The sequence below is a fragment of the Saccostrea cucullata genome, unplaced genomic scaffold (genome assembly GCF_032062105.1).
Source record: "Saccostrea cucullata isolate Sc308-1 unplaced genomic scaffold, CSIRO_AGI_Scuc_v1 ctg218, whole genome shotgun sequence".
NCBI classification, from domain to species: Eukaryota; Metazoa; Mollusca; class Bivalvia; order Ostreida; family Ostreidae; genus Saccostrea; species Saccostrea cuccullata.
Window position 1 is genome coordinate 270 of NW_026930772.1, and position 20,794 is coordinate 21,063.

At 32.0% G+C, this 20,794-nt stretch overlaps 1 protein-coding gene across 1 annotated transcript; it reads left to right on the top strand.

Moving 5' to 3' along the window:
- Positions 1–3,430: 3,430 nt before the first annotated feature.
- On the top strand, positions 3,431–20,518 carry LOC134230052 (tripeptidyl-peptidase 2-like). Its single transcript, XM_062711821.1, has 26 exons — positions 3,431–3,627; positions 4,616–4,744; positions 4,926–5,120; positions 5,808–5,932; positions 7,135–7,298; positions 7,513–7,667; positions 7,989–8,065; positions 8,314–8,441; positions 8,890–8,989; positions 9,173–9,306; positions 10,532–10,662; positions 11,247–11,582; positions 11,738–11,814; positions 12,243–12,349; positions 12,567–12,721; positions 13,425–13,525; positions 13,832–13,931; positions 14,026–14,163; positions 14,502–14,743; positions 15,655–15,733; positions 16,063–16,235; positions 16,469–16,568; positions 16,683–16,813; positions 17,087–17,270; positions 17,678–17,797; positions 18,642–20,518. The coding sequence occupies exons 1-26, from the start codon at positions 3,466–3,468 to the stop codon at positions 18,729–18,731; spliced, it is 3,633 nt and encodes a 1,210-aa protein (XP_062567805.1). The 5' UTR covers positions 3,431–3,465; the 3' UTR covers positions 18,732–20,518.
- The last annotated feature ends 276 nt before the right edge of the window (positions 20,519–20,794 follow it).

The following is a 20,794-nucleotide window of genomic DNA, read 5'->3' on the forward strand; positions in this document are numbered from 1 at the left end:
GAGAGAGAGAGAGAGAGTTGACCTGCTTAAAAAGAATGAATGTTGAGAAACTATATTTGTGGGAAAACCTATATGAGAGTTACTCATATCAGAAGGACATATACATGTAGTGTGAAGTAAAATAATAAGTTAAAACAAGCCAATCAAATTATACGCGCGTGTACTGAATAAACAATGCCTATTGGGAATTGGATATGGAACACTCCACCCCCTCCTCGGAAGGAAAACCCTTCAATCTGCTCCTTGGAGGTAATACTAATAATAATTAAGTGAAGTCTTAAGTTCTTAACAAGATGAAAGTAGCGCTGTTTCACTTTTCCACATGTTTTTCTGTGAAAACTCGGGACTGCTTTAATTGTCACGAAGTACTCGCATTCAATTTTTTTTTCAGCGAACTCTTCTGGAGGTAGTATCTCTTGACCCTTGTCTACCACAAGGATGAATTAAAGGAAAAGTCTCCTAAACATGGATTGGTAAAACGGCAAACTGTACACTATTGGACATCTACGTGTTTACCTATACGTTTTTACATTGTCAAGGTTTTATGAACTAAACTGTAGGTTTTGAAAATAAAATGCAGAAAAGCAGGCGAGCCCTACTGACATTCACATAAATCATCAATTCATTTATTTTTTTTTATACAAATAATCAAAATATGAGAAAAGGTTTAACGATTCTTCTAGTCTTTTACAAAGTTTGGCAATGCAAGTTAACAAACAAAGCCTCTTTAAGATATTGGTAATGCTGGTCGCTGGAAAAAGGGGTCTGTTTATAGTATACTATACATTTACACAAAAAATTTCCATTTAATTTTAAAAATTCAAACCCAAGCATACCGATTGGTTTAAAGATTTCTCTTTCTGGAAAAAAAAAAATTGAATAAGCATGTTCGATTTTCATGCATGGAATTTCTGCAATATTTTAAGTATTAATATTTTTGTCAGAATAGTAGCTTTTGTTACTCTGCATTTTCAAGCCGTCAAATGTTGCATTCCAATGCATTGTTAAATTTTGTGCAGAGGTTTATGATACATAGCAATTCCTTTTTCAACTGAATAAATTATCACGTCGTTGTGGATCAGAAGACTAGAAAAATTCGATTTTCAATATAGATATCAGTGCAATGAATAAACAGAACAAAATGATTAATTATTGTTCAATATTTACAGAAGATCTAAACCATTTAATTTATTGTTCAGTATCAGCCAGTAATTCAATCCATGAGTCTCCAGGATCATACTGCGGCACACTCCATGAATCTAACTTTCAGGAAATATTCAAAAGATTTAAAGAACTATATGCGGTATTAACCAACATTTGCCCCCCAAAATCAAACTTTGATGGAGTAATATTTAATTAAGTCCTTAAACAGGGGAGTATATGCTGACTTCAAAGCACTGAATAATTTCATAAGTAATGACGTCATATGTACGTAATGACGTCACAAATATGACGTAAATTTCAGTTTTTTATGAATTTTGCAGAAAAATGTACATATTTCGTCGATATTTTAAATAAAAGTCACCGAGCGCATGTGTGTTCAGGATTAGTATTTTGATATAATGTGTAGAATGATAATATCAATGAAATATGTCAATATTGTTCCTGAACACACATGCGCTCTATAAATTCTAAAGCTTAAATTGTTGAAATTTTGTCCATTTTGTCCTCTTTCTGAAAAAGGATATAAAATCGGACTAGTTTGTGACGTCATAAAAACAGAAATTGTGAATACACTGCTCTGGAACTATAATATTTTCTGTTAACTTATATTTCTCGTACAATTTATTGAATTCAGCACATTTCAGGAAGTTTTCAAAATTTGACTTTTGTGGGGGCAAACATATGCAATATACCGCATATAGTTCTTTATTCAGCTTTCGTTTCACTTTCTTCGAAAGAAAGATAATCTTACGCTAAGTCTTGATCTGTTTCATGCGATACTTTGTATATAGGTATAATATTACACACTGTATATATAACCTCTGAATATTATGATGCACAATAACAAAAGATTATGAATATACTTTTAAAATTCTACGAGTTCGATAAACTAGAGTACTTGCAGCTTGAAATCAGTGGCATGTACTGGTTGGTCTTATTAAATCTACATTCCATGAATTCTTAGCATTATAAATAATGTGGATGACATTTCATTTGAGTTTGCATTTCATTTATCAAAATCGATTTTTTGGTTGACTATTTTGACTTTTTTCATATTAATTTGGAACGTTTTCATCATGTTCATTTTATTGGGTTTTTTTTTCTTTTAAATAATTTGACTCAGTGAACCACTTTTGCATTTGGCTCATATTTTCACAAAATCGGATATTTTCATTTTTGTTTCTTGAAATCCAGTTTTTATGTGGGCAGCTGTAGATAGGATAAGGAGGTTGAGTCACGTGAAAATTAAGACCTCTTTAAAGAAAAAAATACAGAGGTCTTTTAAAACAAGATTTTTAACAACAATTTTGTTTGAAATATTATTGCCTACATGTATATAGATGAAGAATTTAAGCCATTACATTAAATATTATATATGCAAACTGTGGAATTATTTTCTCTAATCATTTTAAATACTTATGAAACGACAGTTACGTGAACATGACCGAATGCAAACTTAAAGTAATATTCCGCTGTTGGAGCTCATGAAACTGTGAAACCAAAACACCATGCACTTGACTCCATAGGGCTCGTCTTCCGGATTGTTAAATGTAAAATAAATTAAAAAAAAATATTTACATTATTGATTTAATAAAGATTCTGACACGATCAGGTAAGAAAAATCATGCTGTTTAAAAAATAGTACAACACCTACATGTATATACATAAACATTATGTTTATGTATATATAGGTGTGTTTTTTTAACATGAATTTTCTTACCTGATCGTGTCAGAATCTTTATTAAAGCAATTTTAAGAGTGCATTTAATATAGATATTTTCTTAATCTGCTTTAGTTTACATTTAACAATCCGGAAGACAAGCCCCTATTCTTGACTCTCTAGTAAATAGAACTATGTAATTTAAATTGTATATATGCATTTATAATATTATTTGACATAACATTTACACTATTTCATCCATACATTAACTCCAGTCTATGAATGTATTTAATATTATCAGACAGTATTATTTGATTCAAGATATTATTTAATCAACCTGGGTTTCAATATTGTGTCTAAATTCTACAAAGTTATAAGTTTAGAAAATTGAGTTAAGATTATGATAAAATGGGAACTAAAGATTTGAATAGATATATGATAATTGTGTATGATATATTTTCTTTATAAAAAAAAAATATTGAGTCATATACAATGTATATCCTCTTTATCATTCGGAGATTTAAAAGCCACTGTTTTGGTTTTTGTGTTTATATTTTTTCTTAAAATCAACGTCTTCAAAATACATCTTTGTCCACGTAGGTTTTAAACGCTTTAGGGACTAGGGGAATTCGTCTGCGAGAATGGCGTCCGAGGTCGCTGAAGATTTTCCTTTGGAAGGCTTGTTACCTAAAAAAGAGACTGGTGCCTATTCATTTCTTTCAAAATACCCAAACTATGACGGAAGAGGTGTTCTTATAGCTATTTTAGACACAGGTGTAGATCCAGGAGCACCTGGATTACAGGTATCCCCTCAATGAAACGTTTTATAAAATTTTTGAATGGGTGTAAGTTGCTGGACAATGACTTGCATAATTTTATGTGTAGCCTGTAAGCCTATATAACTTTGTCTTATGAATGATGCCTGTCTTTCAATCAAATGTAGATTTTTTTTGTTTTTAATAACTCGATTTCTTCATTGATTCTTTTTATCTCTTGTCAAATTCATCACATTCATAGCTGATAGTAAGCTAATCTCAGCGAGATGTCGTACCAAATATTTCAGTCCCTACGACATCTCGCTGAGATTAATAGTAAGCAGGTAACACAGAAGAGGCAAGTGTTATTGAATATTGTGTTGTAGTCAAGGAAACGTAGTTTGTTTTTATTTTTACGCAAAATACGTTTTGAATAGGATGCTTAGTAGGTGTATCCTTTTAATTTTAACATAATATGTCGTTGATTTCACTTCCAATACAAGAGGAAGAACATTTTTATAATCTGTATATTCTTGAAAATTAGTCTCAGTATAATCTTATGCAATCTTTAAAAAAGCTTATTGTCCCTCTAGACTCATAAGTCTCTTAAGTAAGATACTGAGGATAAGTGTGGAATAACCGAATTTGTATAGAATTAATTGACTGAATCCCTTTAAAGCAAACAATCATATGAGACAATGCCTTCAACATGTTCAAATTTGTATTATAAATATCAAGGAATGTACAATACTCAATATTCTGAACTTGAAAAATCATTGCAGGAGAAATTAGATTTTTATCAAATCTTTCTTCACCAAATATTTTGTCTGCCATCCAGATATATATACAATCATAATTTTTATAGCTGCATGGGTTAAAGTTTACTTATAGATTTTGGAAGCCGTGGAGGCAGGTCAAGGGCACTTCCTTTTTTCTTTAATTTAAAAATACCATTAGATTTAATTTTAAAAACATTTTGAATTTATGACAGTGAGTATATGAGAAAAAAAATAATGCACCTTTTATTAATTTTAAGACAACACCAGATGGAAGCCCCAAAATTGTTGACTTAATTGACACAACAGGATCAGGGGATGTTGACACTTCTAAAATTGAAGAGGTTAAAGATGGAGAAATTACGGGTGTTACTGGTCGTAAACTTAAGGTATGAAAATAGATAGAATTCAATGGCAAACAAATACATGAAGAATTATTAGTGGTGTAACCACAGCTTGTTCCACTGATTAATTTTTTAATTGTACATGTATCAAAATACCATCTCAGATATAAGGAAATAAGTTCTCTTAAATCATATTTACACTTTTCTTTTGAATAAATCAACACAGATTCCAGACACTTGGACAAATCCCTCTGGCTTGTACCATGTAGGAGTTAAGCCTGCCTATGATCTGTTTCCAAAGAAGCTCCAGGATAGGCTGAATAAAGAAAGGAAGGAGAAGAACTGGGACCCCGCCCATAGAGAGGCTATAGCTGAGGCCACAAGGAAGCTAGAGCAGTACGAGGCGTCCAGTTCTAACCAGGTCAGTGACTTAATAATTCTTAGTGAGCATCATTGGTCCAAATCTAGGTTATAATTATATTACACTGTCTGTCAAATTCACTGTACATTTAACAAAACATGCTAGCAAGTAAAACCTGTGTCATGAAAAGGGAATGTAGATATATATGTAACTTTCAAGTGGGAGTAAAATTTATGAAGTGAAAATGATTCTAGATGACTACTCAGTACAAATGCATCTTGAACATTGTTTATTTTAACTTGGTACTTTCAATTTGAACAGAATCCAAGTATGGAAATTCTTGTAATAAGTTTATGGACACTACAAAAACATATTACATTTAGATTTCATCAAGACAATTAAAGCTTTAGAAACAAAAATTTTAATATTGATAAAATAAATATGGGTCGGGACCAGCTTTACTCCTCTAAGTTCAGATACATATAAACTTTATTAGATAACTTCATATTAACTTGTTTTTCTCATTTGTGTCTCCTTCTCTTAGGTCCATGTTTTGCATTCTACAGTTCCTTAAATTTTTGACTTTGGGCTTTAGCATAAAATCAGAAAACTTACAATAAATATCCTATAGAATTTGCATTTAGGACACGTTAGAAATGCAAATCGTAGGTCCACATGTACTTTGTGAATAAGGTTCCAGGGGTTTTATTTCCTTTGAGTCGTTGATAATTGATAAATTTTATTCAGGATGATAAGCTGGAAAAAGAAAATCTCCAAAGTTGTGTTGACATCCTGAACAATTTGGAGAAGAAGTACAGTGACTGTGGACCTATTTATGACTGTGTTGTCTTCCACGATGGATCAACTTGGAGGTAGGTCTACAGTTCTCCAGAGCAAAGTTCAATGTCTTCATTTTGAAGCATGAAAAACTGCCTGATACATCTACACAGGAAGATGAATTATTTTTTTTTTAACTGAGATATAGACAGGGGTAGACATTAACTTTTATTTCCACTTGTCCTTCGGGCAAGTGAACTACAATTTTGACTTGTCCGAATGCAAAATTTGGTTGCCCAAAATTTTTAAGAAAAAAAAACAGTTATTGTACCTTAATTTGTTGTAAATATAAAAGTTGACACATTAATCTCTGTTAATGCTGTTTTGAAGTTAACTGTCAGAAAAAAATGTTGATATGATGGTGATGCTACGTTTGTAAATGTACATGTATATAAAACACTTTCCTGTCATTTACATGTAACTATCCTGAAAACACACAGAGTATGCAGGAATATTATTTTCTTACGATTTTTGTTTGAAATTCTAATTTTTCCTCTAAAAAATTGAGGTGAAGCCAGAAGGAAGATACATTGTGCACCGTGAATAATTGGTGTTCTTCATATAATTCCTTAATTGGGTAGAGAAAGTTCTGTAATCTCTATTTTCATAATAAGACTGTAATGTAAGTTGTCAGACAGATAATCGTATGTTTTTAAACTACGAAAAAAAACAGAATAACGAACCCGATTTTGAATAAAGGTAAGATCCAGAAACGCTACCGAGGGATTAAATGCAACAACGTCCCGTTTTTGGCGGAAATCAAGTGTTTGATTTATTGTGTTGTTTATAAACTTATGTGAGATTAAAAAAAATGTTTCTATCAGAAATATCCACTTGCCCCATCGGACAAGTACATTGACAGTTTCACTTGCCCGAACTGAGAATTTACTTGTCACGGGCAATCGGACAACCGTTAATGTCAATCCCTGATAGATTGGAATAAAATCAACAAAATTGGAGCTTATTTTATCAGTAGACTGCTAAATATAGAGGTTCAACATAAATGTATGAAATATTTTAAGACATTTTTGTCCCATTTGGCAAAGTACATTGTATTTGTATTCTATAATCTGATTATCAGTTTAAAACTGACACCTTCATGATTTGGTTCCCAAAATGTGCACTTGATTATTCAATAAGTGTAAACATATATAATTTGCCCCCATAGCAAATTTATACATACAGTTGATTACAGTTAACACCTAACAAAATTTGAAAGTTTAATGATTATATGCAGGGCTTGTGTGGACACAACAGAAAGAGGAGCTTTATGTGAATGTAAACTGCTGGCCAGCTACCATGAAGAACAAGAGTTTGGCACCTTCAGCCGCTTAGACATGATGAACTACACTGTCAATATTTATAATGATGGGAACACCCTGGAAATTGTCACAAATGCAGGTAACTGGTCTTTGTATTGTATATTTAGATTCGGGTCTATAAAAAGTATACTAGCAAAGTATACTTCTCAGGTTTTATCAAGAGGTATTAGATATAGGGATTTACCACCATTTGAATCTCAGCAGCTGCAAATCTGTAGCTCATCTGAAAGAAAAATTGCAATGGACGACCAAAGTGCATTTTTTTTATGTACCTTTTTCGGTGATTTTTTTAGGGGCCCATGCTTCCCATGTGGCAGGGATCACTGCTGGATATTTTCCTGACCAACCAGAGAGAAATGGAGTGGCCCCGGGGGCACAGATTATATCCATTAAGATAGGGGACACAAGGCTGGGATCTATGGAGACAGGCACCTCACTAGTCAGGGCTGTAAGTATAGGCATTTATAAAATAAACCCCTGCTGTAAAATCATTCATGGGGTAAATTTTTCATGGTTTGAGGCAAGTCTTGGATTTGTAGGGATTACATTTTGTGGATGAAAAATTGTTAAGTAGTAAAGTGTATGACATTTCATGGTATACATTAATTTGTGGTCTTCATACATTGAGAGCAACAAAGACTAACCCCCCCCCCCCCCCCCTGAAAATTAATGATATCATAGTATTTGACTTGAAAGGTAAAATATCTATTTCTGAAGGACAAATCTTTAAAGCTGTACATTGTAATAAAATGATATTCTGTATTTTTAGATGATCAAAGTGATAGAGTATAAGTGTGATCTAGTCAACTATAGTTATGGAGAGGCAGCTAGCTGGCCAGATTCAGGGTATGTATCATTTACATGTGCATGTACATGTATATGTATTTTTAAAAAAATTAGTGGTTTAAGAAATAAGAATATCTTTTATAGTCCTACTTTTATACAGTATGGCTTATTGAAATGTCATATCTTTTGGTAGTTCATGGAATATTGGGGTATTAATTCAAAATTTAGGCATGAAGTATAGCACCATATTACAAATAATTTCAGATATTTTGACAAATCGTTTATCAGTCATTTCTCTATTGTTTTAGGCGTGTGGTAGATATACTGTCTGAGGCTGTAAATAAACATGGGGTGATTTTTGTCAGCAGTGCTGGGAACAATGGTCCCGCTCTCTCTACTGTTGGGTGCCCTGGAGGCACTACTAGTGCAATGATAGGTATATATTTAGATGTATTAAGTTTGTTTTCATGTAATATGTACGTTCAATAAAAGGGAATCCATTATAATCCAAAAGTGATAAAATTTTTAATAATGGAAAGTCATTTATATTAAACAAAATTCCATATTTTATATACAACCTGTATTTTAGATTTATACATATTTCAATTGTTGCCTGAAAATTTCATTTTTATAAAGATATGTGAAATACTTATTTTTTATGAAGTATGAAATAAATGCAGAATAAGATTAATTGATTTGCAATATGACGAAAACATAACAGATCTTGATATTTGAACGTGTTACTTTCCTATTCTCAATAATTATTGTTTTCTTTACTAGTCTGGACATTGTAATGATATACATGTATTACTGACAGCTTGTGTTTAAATCTCTCTGTAACTTATTTTACATGAAATAAATCATTTTTGGTTTGTCTTTTGTAGGGGTAGGGGCCATGGTGTCCCCAGCAATGATGGCAGCTCAGTACTCCCTCATGGAGAAACTGCCATGTAACCAGTACACATGGTCATCTAGAGGACCAACGTAAGTTCACAAAGTAGACTAGTTCATACTGTATAAAGTACACTTTTCAAAGTTTAAAAAAAAAACTTCAATTAATCAATTCTGTCACTTGTTCACACTGTATAAAATAGACTATTTAAAGTTAACCTCATTCTATCAATTCTCTCACTTTATCTTTAAAAAGTAATGATCTTTATTTACCAGACATGATGGAGATCTTGGAGTGACAATCAGTGCCCCAGGGGGTGCCATTGCCTGTGTCCCAAACTGGACTCTGAGGGGCAATCAGCTGATGAATGGAACTAGCATGAGTTCTCCAAATGCTTGTGGCTGTATAGGTTGGTATCTTTTCTACATGTACATGTACAATCTCTGGTTTTACTTTATTTAGTATCATTCTTTTACCTTCATTTTTTATGTAAATAAGTTAGATGCAATGCACTATAAGTGCTCACAGATATCATTAAGGTAAATTTAACAAGTGTGTAGACATCTCACCAGCTGAACATGCTTCAAAGAAGGTGAATGTAAACTCTATGTTTTTTATCATATAACTTTTTTTGTTTATTTTAACGAAGTACTTAGTATTTCTATTATAGTTTGGTTTGTGAGAGAAAAAAACATTTTTTTTAGCTCACCTGAGCTGAAAGCTCAAGTGAGCTTTTTGAATCACAGCCAATAGCTGTCCCTCTGTCTGTCTGTCTGTGTGTAAACTTTTCACATTTGCCAAACATTGAGGTCAAGTCTTATACAGGTCGAACCGCTGGGCCAATTTCAACCAAACTTGCCACAAAGTATCCTTGGGTGAAGGGGATTCAACTTTGTTCAAATGAAGGGCCACGCCATCATTCAAGGGGGGATAATTGGGAATTAATGAAAAATTGGTGGCATATTTTAAAAATCTTCTTCTCAAGAACCACAGTGCCAGGAAAGATGAAACTTGTGCTTAATATCTCTAGGTAGTGCAAATTGAAGTTTGTTATGCATGTATTTACATATTTTAGAGAGAGTCATATACAGTTGAAAAGTTTTAAATAGAAATATATTGGGAAATTCTTTCCAAAAAATCTTCTTCTCAAGAATGACAAAGCCAAAATTTTTAACAATATTTATATGAAAGCATGTTGAAGGTATGTGTAGATTCAAGTTTTGGAATACACAACCCGGGGGTAGGGTGGGGCCAAAATGTATCAGTTCAAAGTTTTACATAGAAATATTTAGGAAAATTCTTTAAAAATCTTCTTCTCAAGAATGACAAAGCCATTATTCATCATATTTATATGGAAGCATGCTCAAGTAGTGTAGATTCAAATTTGTTCAAATCATGACCCCTAGGGGTAGGGTGGGTCAAAAATGGCCGACCAAAGTTTTTAAAGATATATATAGGAAAATTCTTTAAAAATCATTTTATAAAAAATAGCAAATCCATGATTGGTCATTGGACTTGCTTTTGGATTTAAACTTTACAATAAAAAGCCATTTTCTACTTTTTCCTACCCTTAGTGCTCAGATGAGCGATGTGGCCCATGGGCCTCTTGTTTTTAAAGCTTTATTTCCTTTCAGGACTTGTACTTTCTGGATTGAAAGCCAATGGCATAGAATACTCACCTTTTAGTGTGAAGAGGGCTTTGATAAATACAGCCACTGCTGTGCCAAACATTGAGGTCCAGGCACTGGGGCACGGTCTTATACAGGTAAATTGTAATTGATTTTCAACCTGACCTTCTTGGTTGTGGTCTGATACCTTTCCATATTTTAGCTGCAAATGTTGTCAGTCCTAATTGTCCAATATGGAATGAATTTAAAATATCTTATTACTTATATTTTTCCATTGCATATAAATATTTGCTCATATTCTGCATTGGAATCATTGTGCTTAATATCTCATAGGCATGCAAATTGAAGATTGCTTATGCATGTATTTACGTATTTTTGAGAGAGTCATATACAGTTGAATTAGTTTAAACTTAATTCATTTGTCTATAATCCTGCCACCACTTATTCCAAAGAATATGACTGATTTGACATCATTTCGGATATAAAAAAAAAAAAAACAAAACATTTTTAACAATTAATTTGAACTGAAAGGGATTTGAAGTTTACAATGTGTTAGACAAGTTTTGGAATACACAACGCGTGAATTAGACAACTTTCATACATGTATCAGTTCAGTTTCATGTACAGAGTACATCTTCTTCAATATGGATTTGAATGCTTTTACATAAACTAAGTTTATCATCTAACAATAAGATTTTCATATGTGTATATTTAATTACAGGTGGAGAAGACCTATGATTTTCTTACCAATTTCGCCAAAGAACCAGAGGTTAAGGTAGAATTCAAACTCTCAAGTTCTGACGGAAAGAGAGGAATTTATCTGAGGGAACCCCATCACTTCCGTAAACCTTACGAAACGAAGGTGTCAATTTCACCGAGTTTCTTTGAGGACCACGTAGAACAGGAGGAGAAAATAAACTTCTGTATGCAGTTTAATTTGACCTGTGATGCCCCCTGGGTGCAGTGCCCCTCCCACTTAGAACTGATGAATGTTGAGAGGTTGTTCAGTGTAAAGGTGGACCACAAGGGACTCAGTGAAGGGGTTTATTACACCGAGGTAATTAAAATTCTAAGTACATGTTGTATAAATTGGTGTACATATAAAAATGTCCAACTTCTCTGCTTTTACATGTATTATGTATCCTCTGAAAACAATTCCCTTTTCAGGAATTCAAGTGTTCATTTTAAAATTATGGAATAATTTATTTAAAGGTGAAAGGTTTTGATGTGAAGTGTCTTGAAAAAGGCCCTGTATTCAGATTTCCAATAACAGTGGTAGTACCAAGCAAGTAAGTGAAGTTTTAAATAGATTGTTCTTGAAGAACACTTTGTCATCCTACTAGTAGTTTCTTTTAAAAATGTCTGAAAATTGGTAAATGGATAAAATCATTAGCGACAGTGATGTAACACGAATTTAAAAAAAAATTTTTTTTTGCATGTTTTCATCTTTAACCCTATACATGTACAACTGCATCTTTGTATTATTCACAAGTGTATGCCTGCTTGAGATAAAGAGTTCATACATGTTTCATGCTATATGAGGTGGAAAAAGGTATTTATTAATATGCAAAAAAGTAGGAAGTATACAGACACCACCAGAAAAGGTATTGTACTGAGCCCTATAGCTAGCCGAGTTGGCACACTGCTATATAAGAATTTTTCTTTGTATGAAGATTTTAATGCATGTTTCAAACAAAAATATTTTTCCCTTTTTAAGAATTGATGATGAGATTAAGTGGGAGAAATCTTTCTCGAACATGCTCTTCAAACCAGGACAAATTCATCGTCATTTCATCAAAGTTCCTACGGGTGCTAATATTGCAGGTAGGTAATTACTCTATTGTTTTACTGCAATTACACTCGTGTACATGCATGTAAAAATTTATGGTTTTACCTAGTGATGTTTCTTTAAGGTTCTAGACAAGTTTGATGAATTTGAAAACGATAATTGATCTTGTGGCATTTTCGGTGACGTTGATAAAGAGAGAAAATAAAAGGCATTGATTGATTGAATATTTATTTGGTATAATTTTGTTTTCAGTATTGAATGTAGAGTCAATTGATAAAGAGAAGAGCTGCAGAATGCTACTTCATGCTATACAAAATCTGCCACAGCATCAGTACACCAAACTGGAATTTGAAAAGTTCATCACACTGTCAGATAGTGCAGAGTCCAAACATGCATTTAGAGTGGAGGTACATATAATTAAAACCTCACGTCTTCTTGCAAATTATAGTTTATTCTGAAAAATCCTTCAAAGGAGATATATAGAGTTTAAAAATTTTAAATTTTAAATAATTACATGTATTATTATTTGTTTTGAGAAGTCACAACAGGGAATTTTTGAGATACAACTGTAAAAGCACACTTTTTTAAAAAGCAATATTTTAAACCATGTTTGTGAAATGAATTGATTTTTTTTTAATATATAGGAAAATGGAACTATATTATGTTTAATTTTTACGCAAGAAAAACGTTATGGTTGTTGTGTATAGCCAACATTTTGGTGTAATACCAATCTTAAATAAGGTAAAATAATTACAAAATAAACATGAATACAACAAGACTATAAAGATTGAATTTCTTAATATTTACAATCCAATTTTAACTAACAGTATCACATTCCACCGCGGAGTCGTCACACATTGGTCATGTTAAAGAAACCAGTTGACAATGGCAATTAATTAAAATAATTCACAATTTATTCTTTTGTAGGAGAAGCATAAATTGAAATTGTTTTGTGAATCAGAAATCTGATGCAATTTATAAAGTAACTTTAGATCTCTAAAATTTTCTTTATTTGGAGAGGAGAAAATCACATTTTTTGAAACAAAAAAATCAGTTTGATTAGAGGAGATACCTGTATTAAAATCATTGATTCCCTTGTTGTTCTAACAGCATGCTTCAGATGGGGTGGCCAGGTACAACATCAGGGCCAACTTAAGGAGAGAGGAACTCAGCCCTACCATATCACTGAAGACACTGGTACAGCCTCTCAGGTAAGCTGACATTTAAAATAAATGTGGGGTCTGCATCATGAAATTTCATTAAAACAAAAATTTTAAACCAGAAAAGATTTGAAATGCAATATTCCTTGAATGAATGAACACTTAATTAAAAAAAAATTACTGAAATAAGATTTTTAAAAAAAATATATTTTTCCTGATGCAAATTTTTTTATAAATGTACATTTCATGTGCAATGCAAATTGAGTAGGTTAAAGTGTGTGAAGGAGGATGTCAAAAATAACAAAATTAAAATTTATTATTGCTTTCATATTTTACTCTTTTATGTTCTTATATTAGGCCAACGGAATACAAGATAAGGGTTCTACCCGGATCTAGAGACACCCTGCCAGAGGAGAGACATATATTTGCATTAGAACTCACCTACAACTTCCACTTAGTAAGACTTAATTGTGCTAAACTTGCATGTAAATCAGAGTTTATTTTTAACTTCTTGGAATAAGTTGTAACAAATTCTGTTCTTTTCCCTGTAGGATAAGGGAGGAGACGTAACTCCTAACTGCTCATTCCTGAGTCCACTGCTGTATGAGTCTGAGTATGAGAGCCAGCTTTGGATGTTGTTTGATTCCAACAAACAGTATATAGGATGTGGAGATGCCTTCCACAACAGAGTGAGTATAAGCTGAAAATATCATGTCAAAGATAATTTGTACATTAATTTACAAGGCATATGAAGTTATACAGGTTTGCTTGATAACCTGATAAATAACCAGAAAAAATACATTGCTTTTAAAATGTTTAAAAAAAATAATGTTCAGACTAATGTTTCAAATAAATTCAAATGAGATTATTCCAGATTATCTCAAGTTATAATTCTCTGCATGGGATTTAAGGCTTGTGTTTCTTCCAGACAAAGAAATACATTGAAAAGTATAATGACCATTTAATATACACAAAAATTTAAAATGAAGAACAATTGATATATTGTTTGTAATCTTATAAATTGCAGTACACCCAGAAGTTGGAGAAAGGAGACTACACTTTGTTGCTTCAAGTTCGCCATGAGAAGAAGGATAAACTTGAACAACTGAAGGACCTGGTGGTTCAGATCAAGTACAAACTGGCATCTTCCATCGCTCTGAACGTGTACAGCAGCTGGCAAAAGGTCTTTGATGGAAAGAAGTGTAACAGTTTGATATTAGGGAAAGGTGCTCTGCAGCCAATTTTTGTTGCACCACTTAGCTCAGACAAGTAAGGACGTTGCTTCAACAATATGTTTTGAGATATTTGTTGCGTAAAAATACTAAATTGTTAAATATTGGTTTTGCTTGCATATATTTTAACCTCATGTACTTTAGGTCATTGGTATTTTGTAGGGATATCAACGAATAGTCGACTATTCGACCGTCAGTCGAATGGACCGACGATCGAATAATGAAACAACATTCGAATATTGAATAAATGCAAGAAAAGGGGACAATAATGAAATTTCATCTCAAAATTGAAAAAGGGTCCTTCCTCAAACTATACAGCTGAATAGTGTACGTTTTCAGACGAATAAGAGGTCACAGTATATAAATAATTTTCCACATTGTACATATGGAAAATACAGTAATTACACACCGCGATTATTATTTCTCAATCACTGACTTTTTTTGTTATTGTACGTACCGGTATTACCCGGTAAATTATGCAACGCCATACTGGACTATGAAAATTATTTAATTGACTTGTACCAATTATATTTATGAACTCTAGGAATTTCAGATACTTAGGAAAACACAATATTTGCATAGCTGTGAAGTTTTAAAGTTCGATAATTATTAAAAAATAATCTTACATAAAAGACATTTTGATATATAGCTTGGGCAATCATTAATTGAAAAACAGTATTTTTAAAACATTTTCATCAGAGGTGTGGATAGTGTGTGTTTACAATTCCCCATTTCCAATTTATTTCATTTTTTCAATTTATTTTAATTAATAAGCTTTTAAAAACACTGTGGTATATAAAAAAAATATAAATGCTCCGAATAGTCGACTATCGTTCGAATAATGCAGTCGAAAGTTCGACTAAGGAAAATTAATATTTTGACATCCCTAGTATTTTGGCAGTTTTATTAATGCCCGATATGATTTTTTTAAATATGTTTCATTTTCAGAATTCCTAAAAATGCCAAACCAGGACAGATGTTACTTGGGACACTGACTCTGTTGAAGAATGAACCTCTTACTGAATCAGTATGTTAATTTTATGTCATCTCATTAGTAAATTATTGAGTCTCCTGATACAGCTTTAAGAAATTTTCTCAGTGGCCAGATAAATAAACATGTAGGTCAGTTAGCAGATCACTGTTCTCGACTTGTTGGTGTTGCTTTGTAAAACTGATTATCTATTCTGTTGGATAAATATGTCTGTTGCTTTGTGAAACCCATTATCTACACCCCCTCCCCAAATAAAAAAAAAAAAGAAATAAAAATTTTAAAGTGAAAATTTACAAGAATGAACACGGGAAAAGCAACTTGTGGTCTTTAATATTTGACTTGTTTTTTTTTTTTTATTTTTACAGAGTACTGTACCTTTTAAATATGTGATAACTGAAATAGCCAAGAAGGATAACCCTAAGAAAGAGAAGAAGGCAGGCAAAGACAAAGGCGAGAAAGAAAGTGAAAAGAAGGAGAAAACAAAGGAAGAAGAGTACAAAGAGTCACTCAGGGACCTACAAATCTCATGGATCTCAAAGTAATTCTATCATGTCTATAGGCAATTTTTGATATTTGTTTTGATAGCCTAGGAAATATGAATTCAGTTATTAAAATTATTAAGAGAATTGTTTTATCCTTGAAAGTTTAAATTGATTTTAGTGATATTTAAAGGGTGGAAATATTCTGTTTTTATTAGGGCAGATTTTTTTTTTATCATAGTGCATCTGATGCAGGATAGTAATTTTTTTATTGAAATTTATTTGCTTGTAGATTAGAACCAGATCATTCCTTGTTTGACGAGTTGAGGAGTCAACATTCAGGTCACTTACCAGTGTTTACAGCTAGACTTCAGAGTCTAGACAACCACAAGGTACTGCCTAATTTAATCTTCTCCTAGAATAATTTAACCTAGCTATGACAGGTCAATTCAAATTCTTCATTGTTAATTGAGTTATGCTTACATGTACAGTAAATTGCATTTCAGGATAGGAAAAATTATCTGGGTGAAATTATTGACCTGAGCAAATTCATCATCTCCAAAATTGATCAAAAGGAACTGCTAAGTTATTATGGAATGAAAACAGACCCAAGGCCAGAGGCAGCTACAATCAAAGGGTATGTACCTAACTTGTACCATACTTGGATTATATTCATGGTACATATATAGATTGATTGTCTTGCAAGAGTTTATCAAATATTGTTTTCTTTTTTTTTTTCTCAATTTGTCTTAGTAAAAAAAAAATATATATATTTTTGTAGTAAACATATTTCTTTGTAGAAATTCTAAAATATATAATCTTTGAATGGAAGTTTGACTTTTATATTATACCAGACTACACATGCATGTAATATGTACATGAATAAAAGGTAAATGTACTTCCCTTCCAGAGAGAAAGACAAGGAGAAAGAGATGCTGATTGACAGCTACTTTAGGTTAGGTAAAGCACAGGCCAGTGTTCTGGAGGAGAAGGCTAAGGAGGACACAGTGGAGGGACTGCCCAGCGTGACCTCAGAGGACATGAAGGAGACCTATCAGAACTTACAGCAGTGGATAGATGTCAACGATTCCAAGGTATATACTGGCTATATTATATACAGTCAAACCTTATTTTCTCCAACTCAGTTGGACCAAGAAAAAGAGATATCTGAGGATTTTAGATATCTAGAATAAAATACTTAAAGGATAAGGGTTGAGATTTCAAGATTATTTTGACATACTCATGTTGTTTGAGATATTGGTGCTTAAGAATCACAAATTTTATCTGTTTCATTATACTGAATATAATTTTCATACCTATACATGTAAATTGTTTTAGAATAAAATTTTTATATTTAAAAATCACTTGTAGGGATAAAAATGTTTTTTTTATGAATGAAAGTGTTATTAATTTCTAATAGCATCTTAATGTGTGTATTTAAATGTAATTTTAGTCTAATATTTGAAAATTTGTAAAAAAAAATTTTAAATCTTGGTTTTAGGTGTCTTATTTTACAATGGTATATGCTCAACACATGAAGCATTATGGCAGGGCTATGAAAATTCTGCAGAAGAGCTACGAGGAGAAACCAACTCAGGAAATTGAAGTCACAGTGGTCAAAGTAAGAAATAAATCATTTCCTAAAGATACAAATCATATTTATAAGCTATGTGTACTTAACAAAATAAGTACTATCTTTACCTGTATAAATACAATATTTGAAGACACATATAGATATGCAATTAATATGTTAAGAGAAAATAATTCTTGAATATGTTCCTTCCCTCCATAGCATTACAGATACAGTGAAATATCAGAATCACGAATTTGAGGGGACTTGGGTAAAACTTCTAGATATCCGGGGGTTCGAGATATCCGAAGTTGTCATCAATGTTGAATCAATAACTTCCCGAGTATGCTATCTTTTCATGCATTTCACATTGAATTGAATTGTCACAGATTCCTAACATGAGCTTGGGATTAATTAAGATTCTCTAGGTTTAGAAGGTGTTAATTAATAGCCAATGACACCAGGTGGGTGTAATAGACAGGAAAATTCACTGCACTTCGAGATAAGCCAGGTAAAATTAAGACTTGGGACTTTGAATTTACTTTGACATAAGCGGGGTATTTGAGATTACCGTGTTCAAGATATCAGGTGTTTTTAAATCATTTATATAGAGAATATGGCCGGGACCAGCGATGGACTTCGACATATAACTTAAGCGGGGTATTCAAGATATCCCATGTTCAAGATACTTATATTTACCTGTGATGTATAAACATGAATTAAAATACATGTATCTGTAAAACTTCCTTAGTATAGCAACAAATTTAAAATTCATCAGACTCATATAATTTAGATGTAACTATTAAATTAATATTAAAATCAGAATGATAAATTTATTTGCTAGTTGCTTCATTTATCTGTCACCTGCTTGAACATTGTAATTGTATTCCCTCAGATGTTTAAGGAGCTGGGCTGGGACCACTGTGTGATACACCAGGAGAACTGGCTCCACTTCAGGTACCCCAAGACCTACAGACCCTTCTGATTTCACCTAACCACTAGTCTTTCATTGTCCTTACACTGAATTGTGAGGAGTCACTGTAGCTATAGGTAGTCTGAGGTAGGAATTGTACATTGTACATGTAACTGAATTAATTTTATACTGTATGATGTGTGTTTCCAGTGATACTATATACTGTTGCTCAAAGATTTTCTGTCTTTGAATCTCTCTTGTACTGTACATTTAAAGCTGCTTGTGAAAATCTATGGTTGTCATTTAAACAGTTCTGTATTATGATGAATAGGTATGGTAATATAATGATATAGTTATTCTGTTGAATGTAAATGTCTTATTATATACATGTATGTACATGTGCATGAATGTTTTGTTAGGTGGGTTTAAAATATTATGTATGTAACTTAAATTTTTATGTGGTATTTATTCGGATATTCACTGTCTTTAATAGCATGTATAGAGGAGGCATTAAATAATTAAACATTTTGTGTTCTTTGTGAGGGGAGGGGGGGGGGGATTTTAGACTTTGTTACATGTAGTACATGTATGTGATGCTTTACATATTCAGGTAAAATAATTTTTAGAGATACATTTTTACATGGATATTCATATTACTGTATGCAGGGAAGTATTCTTTTTGCCAAAATGACAGTTGAGTGTATATAAAATGGGACAAATTTAAAAAACACTGTTCTTAAACAGAACTGTGACTGGGCAAAATTAAAATGGGGCAAAATTGTTTACAAGTGTGAAAGAGCAAAAATTAACATTGGGCTAAAATAACCCTGTATACAGTACCTCAAATCTCAGAAAATTGATAACTGTGTTGAAACATTTTAGTACAGTTGAAATACTGATTTAGGATGTAAAATGTGTTCTACTGAATTTAGTATTGTGCCTTTTTGTTTTAAACATTTACTGTACATTTGAGTACCTAACCTACAGTTCAGCTACTGTACATTTTAGACTGTGATTGACATTTTTGCCTCAAACTTTAATAAATCACCTTGTTTTAGATGAATATTTTAGACATACAAACTTGCAGTATTTGATCCTGCCAACACAAAGCATTGTGGGTTTTGTAAAGGTTTAATTGATGGTCAGTTGATATGCTTTTTTTTCTCATGTCAAAGATGGTTCTTTATATAAGGTTTAACAAAATACACTGTTTTAATACATAAAACAGTGTACTGGATCATATTGGTTTTTCTTTCTTTTTTTTGGGGGGGGGGGCATTCAAAGGTTTAACCCAGTATTTTATTGAACCCAGTAATTTAAGTAATTAATTAAAATACTTTGGAAGATTATAAATATCTTACACATATCAATTTTTTGTTAAATATGGTAATAATAAATTATTCTTTATGAGTTGATTAGAGTGCAGAATTTCATTTTTGCCACAACAACCAGAGATAGACCAATTAAATGATTATATGGCACTATTGACTGTGATAAGGAGTAAATCACATTTACACCAGATCTGCTTTTAGAAGATATTACAATGAGATTAATTCATTGTCTGTTTTTATCTTTGTAAGAATTGATTTTAAATAGGTATCTATTGGTAATTGTCAGAATTTCTTATACATATCTGTTGTATTTCATAATTTTCTCATGCCACCAAGCTTTGTCAGACTTTATTTTTATGGTTTAATTTTCTGTGGAGTATTGAGACTCGGTATTTATGTCACAAAACACCTACTGTAAACCTCATTTGAATTTCCCTCATTAAAAAATCTGTATCTGAATGTATTGTAATCTAAATCTGAACTTTTCAAAGAAAATTAATGCAATAAACATAATTCTTTTTACATAAATTATAGAGTTTTATTTAAAAAGGGTTTTCTTTATCAGCAATTGAATACAGTAAAATTCGTTTAGTGCGAACAGGGATAAAGCGAATTCACGGATATAGCGAAGTTTTTCTGGGTCCCCGGCAAAATTCTTAACAAATCTTTGTAAAATTTTACGGTTATAATGAACTCTGATATAACGAATTTATGGATATTGCGAACTGATTTTGAGTCCCGTTGAGTTTAAATATGATAAAATTTACATCTTTCATAACGAACTTAGAAAGATTATTGAACTGA

Excerpts from the sequence above, each read along its gene's own strand:
- LOC134230052 (XM_062711821.1), top strand. The coding sequence starts at position 3,466 with ATGGCGTCCGAGGTCGCTGAAGATTTTCCTTTGGAAGGCTTGTTACCT. Across the intron at positions 7,668-7,988 it reads GCACCTCACTAGTCAGGGCT|ATGATCAAAGTGATAGAGTA; the intron begins GTAAGTATAGGC and ends CTGTATTTTTAG. Across the intron at positions 12,722-13,424 it reads AACATGCATTTAGAGTGGAG|CATGCTTCAGATGGGGTGGC; the intron begins GTACATATAATT and ends TTGTTCTAACAG.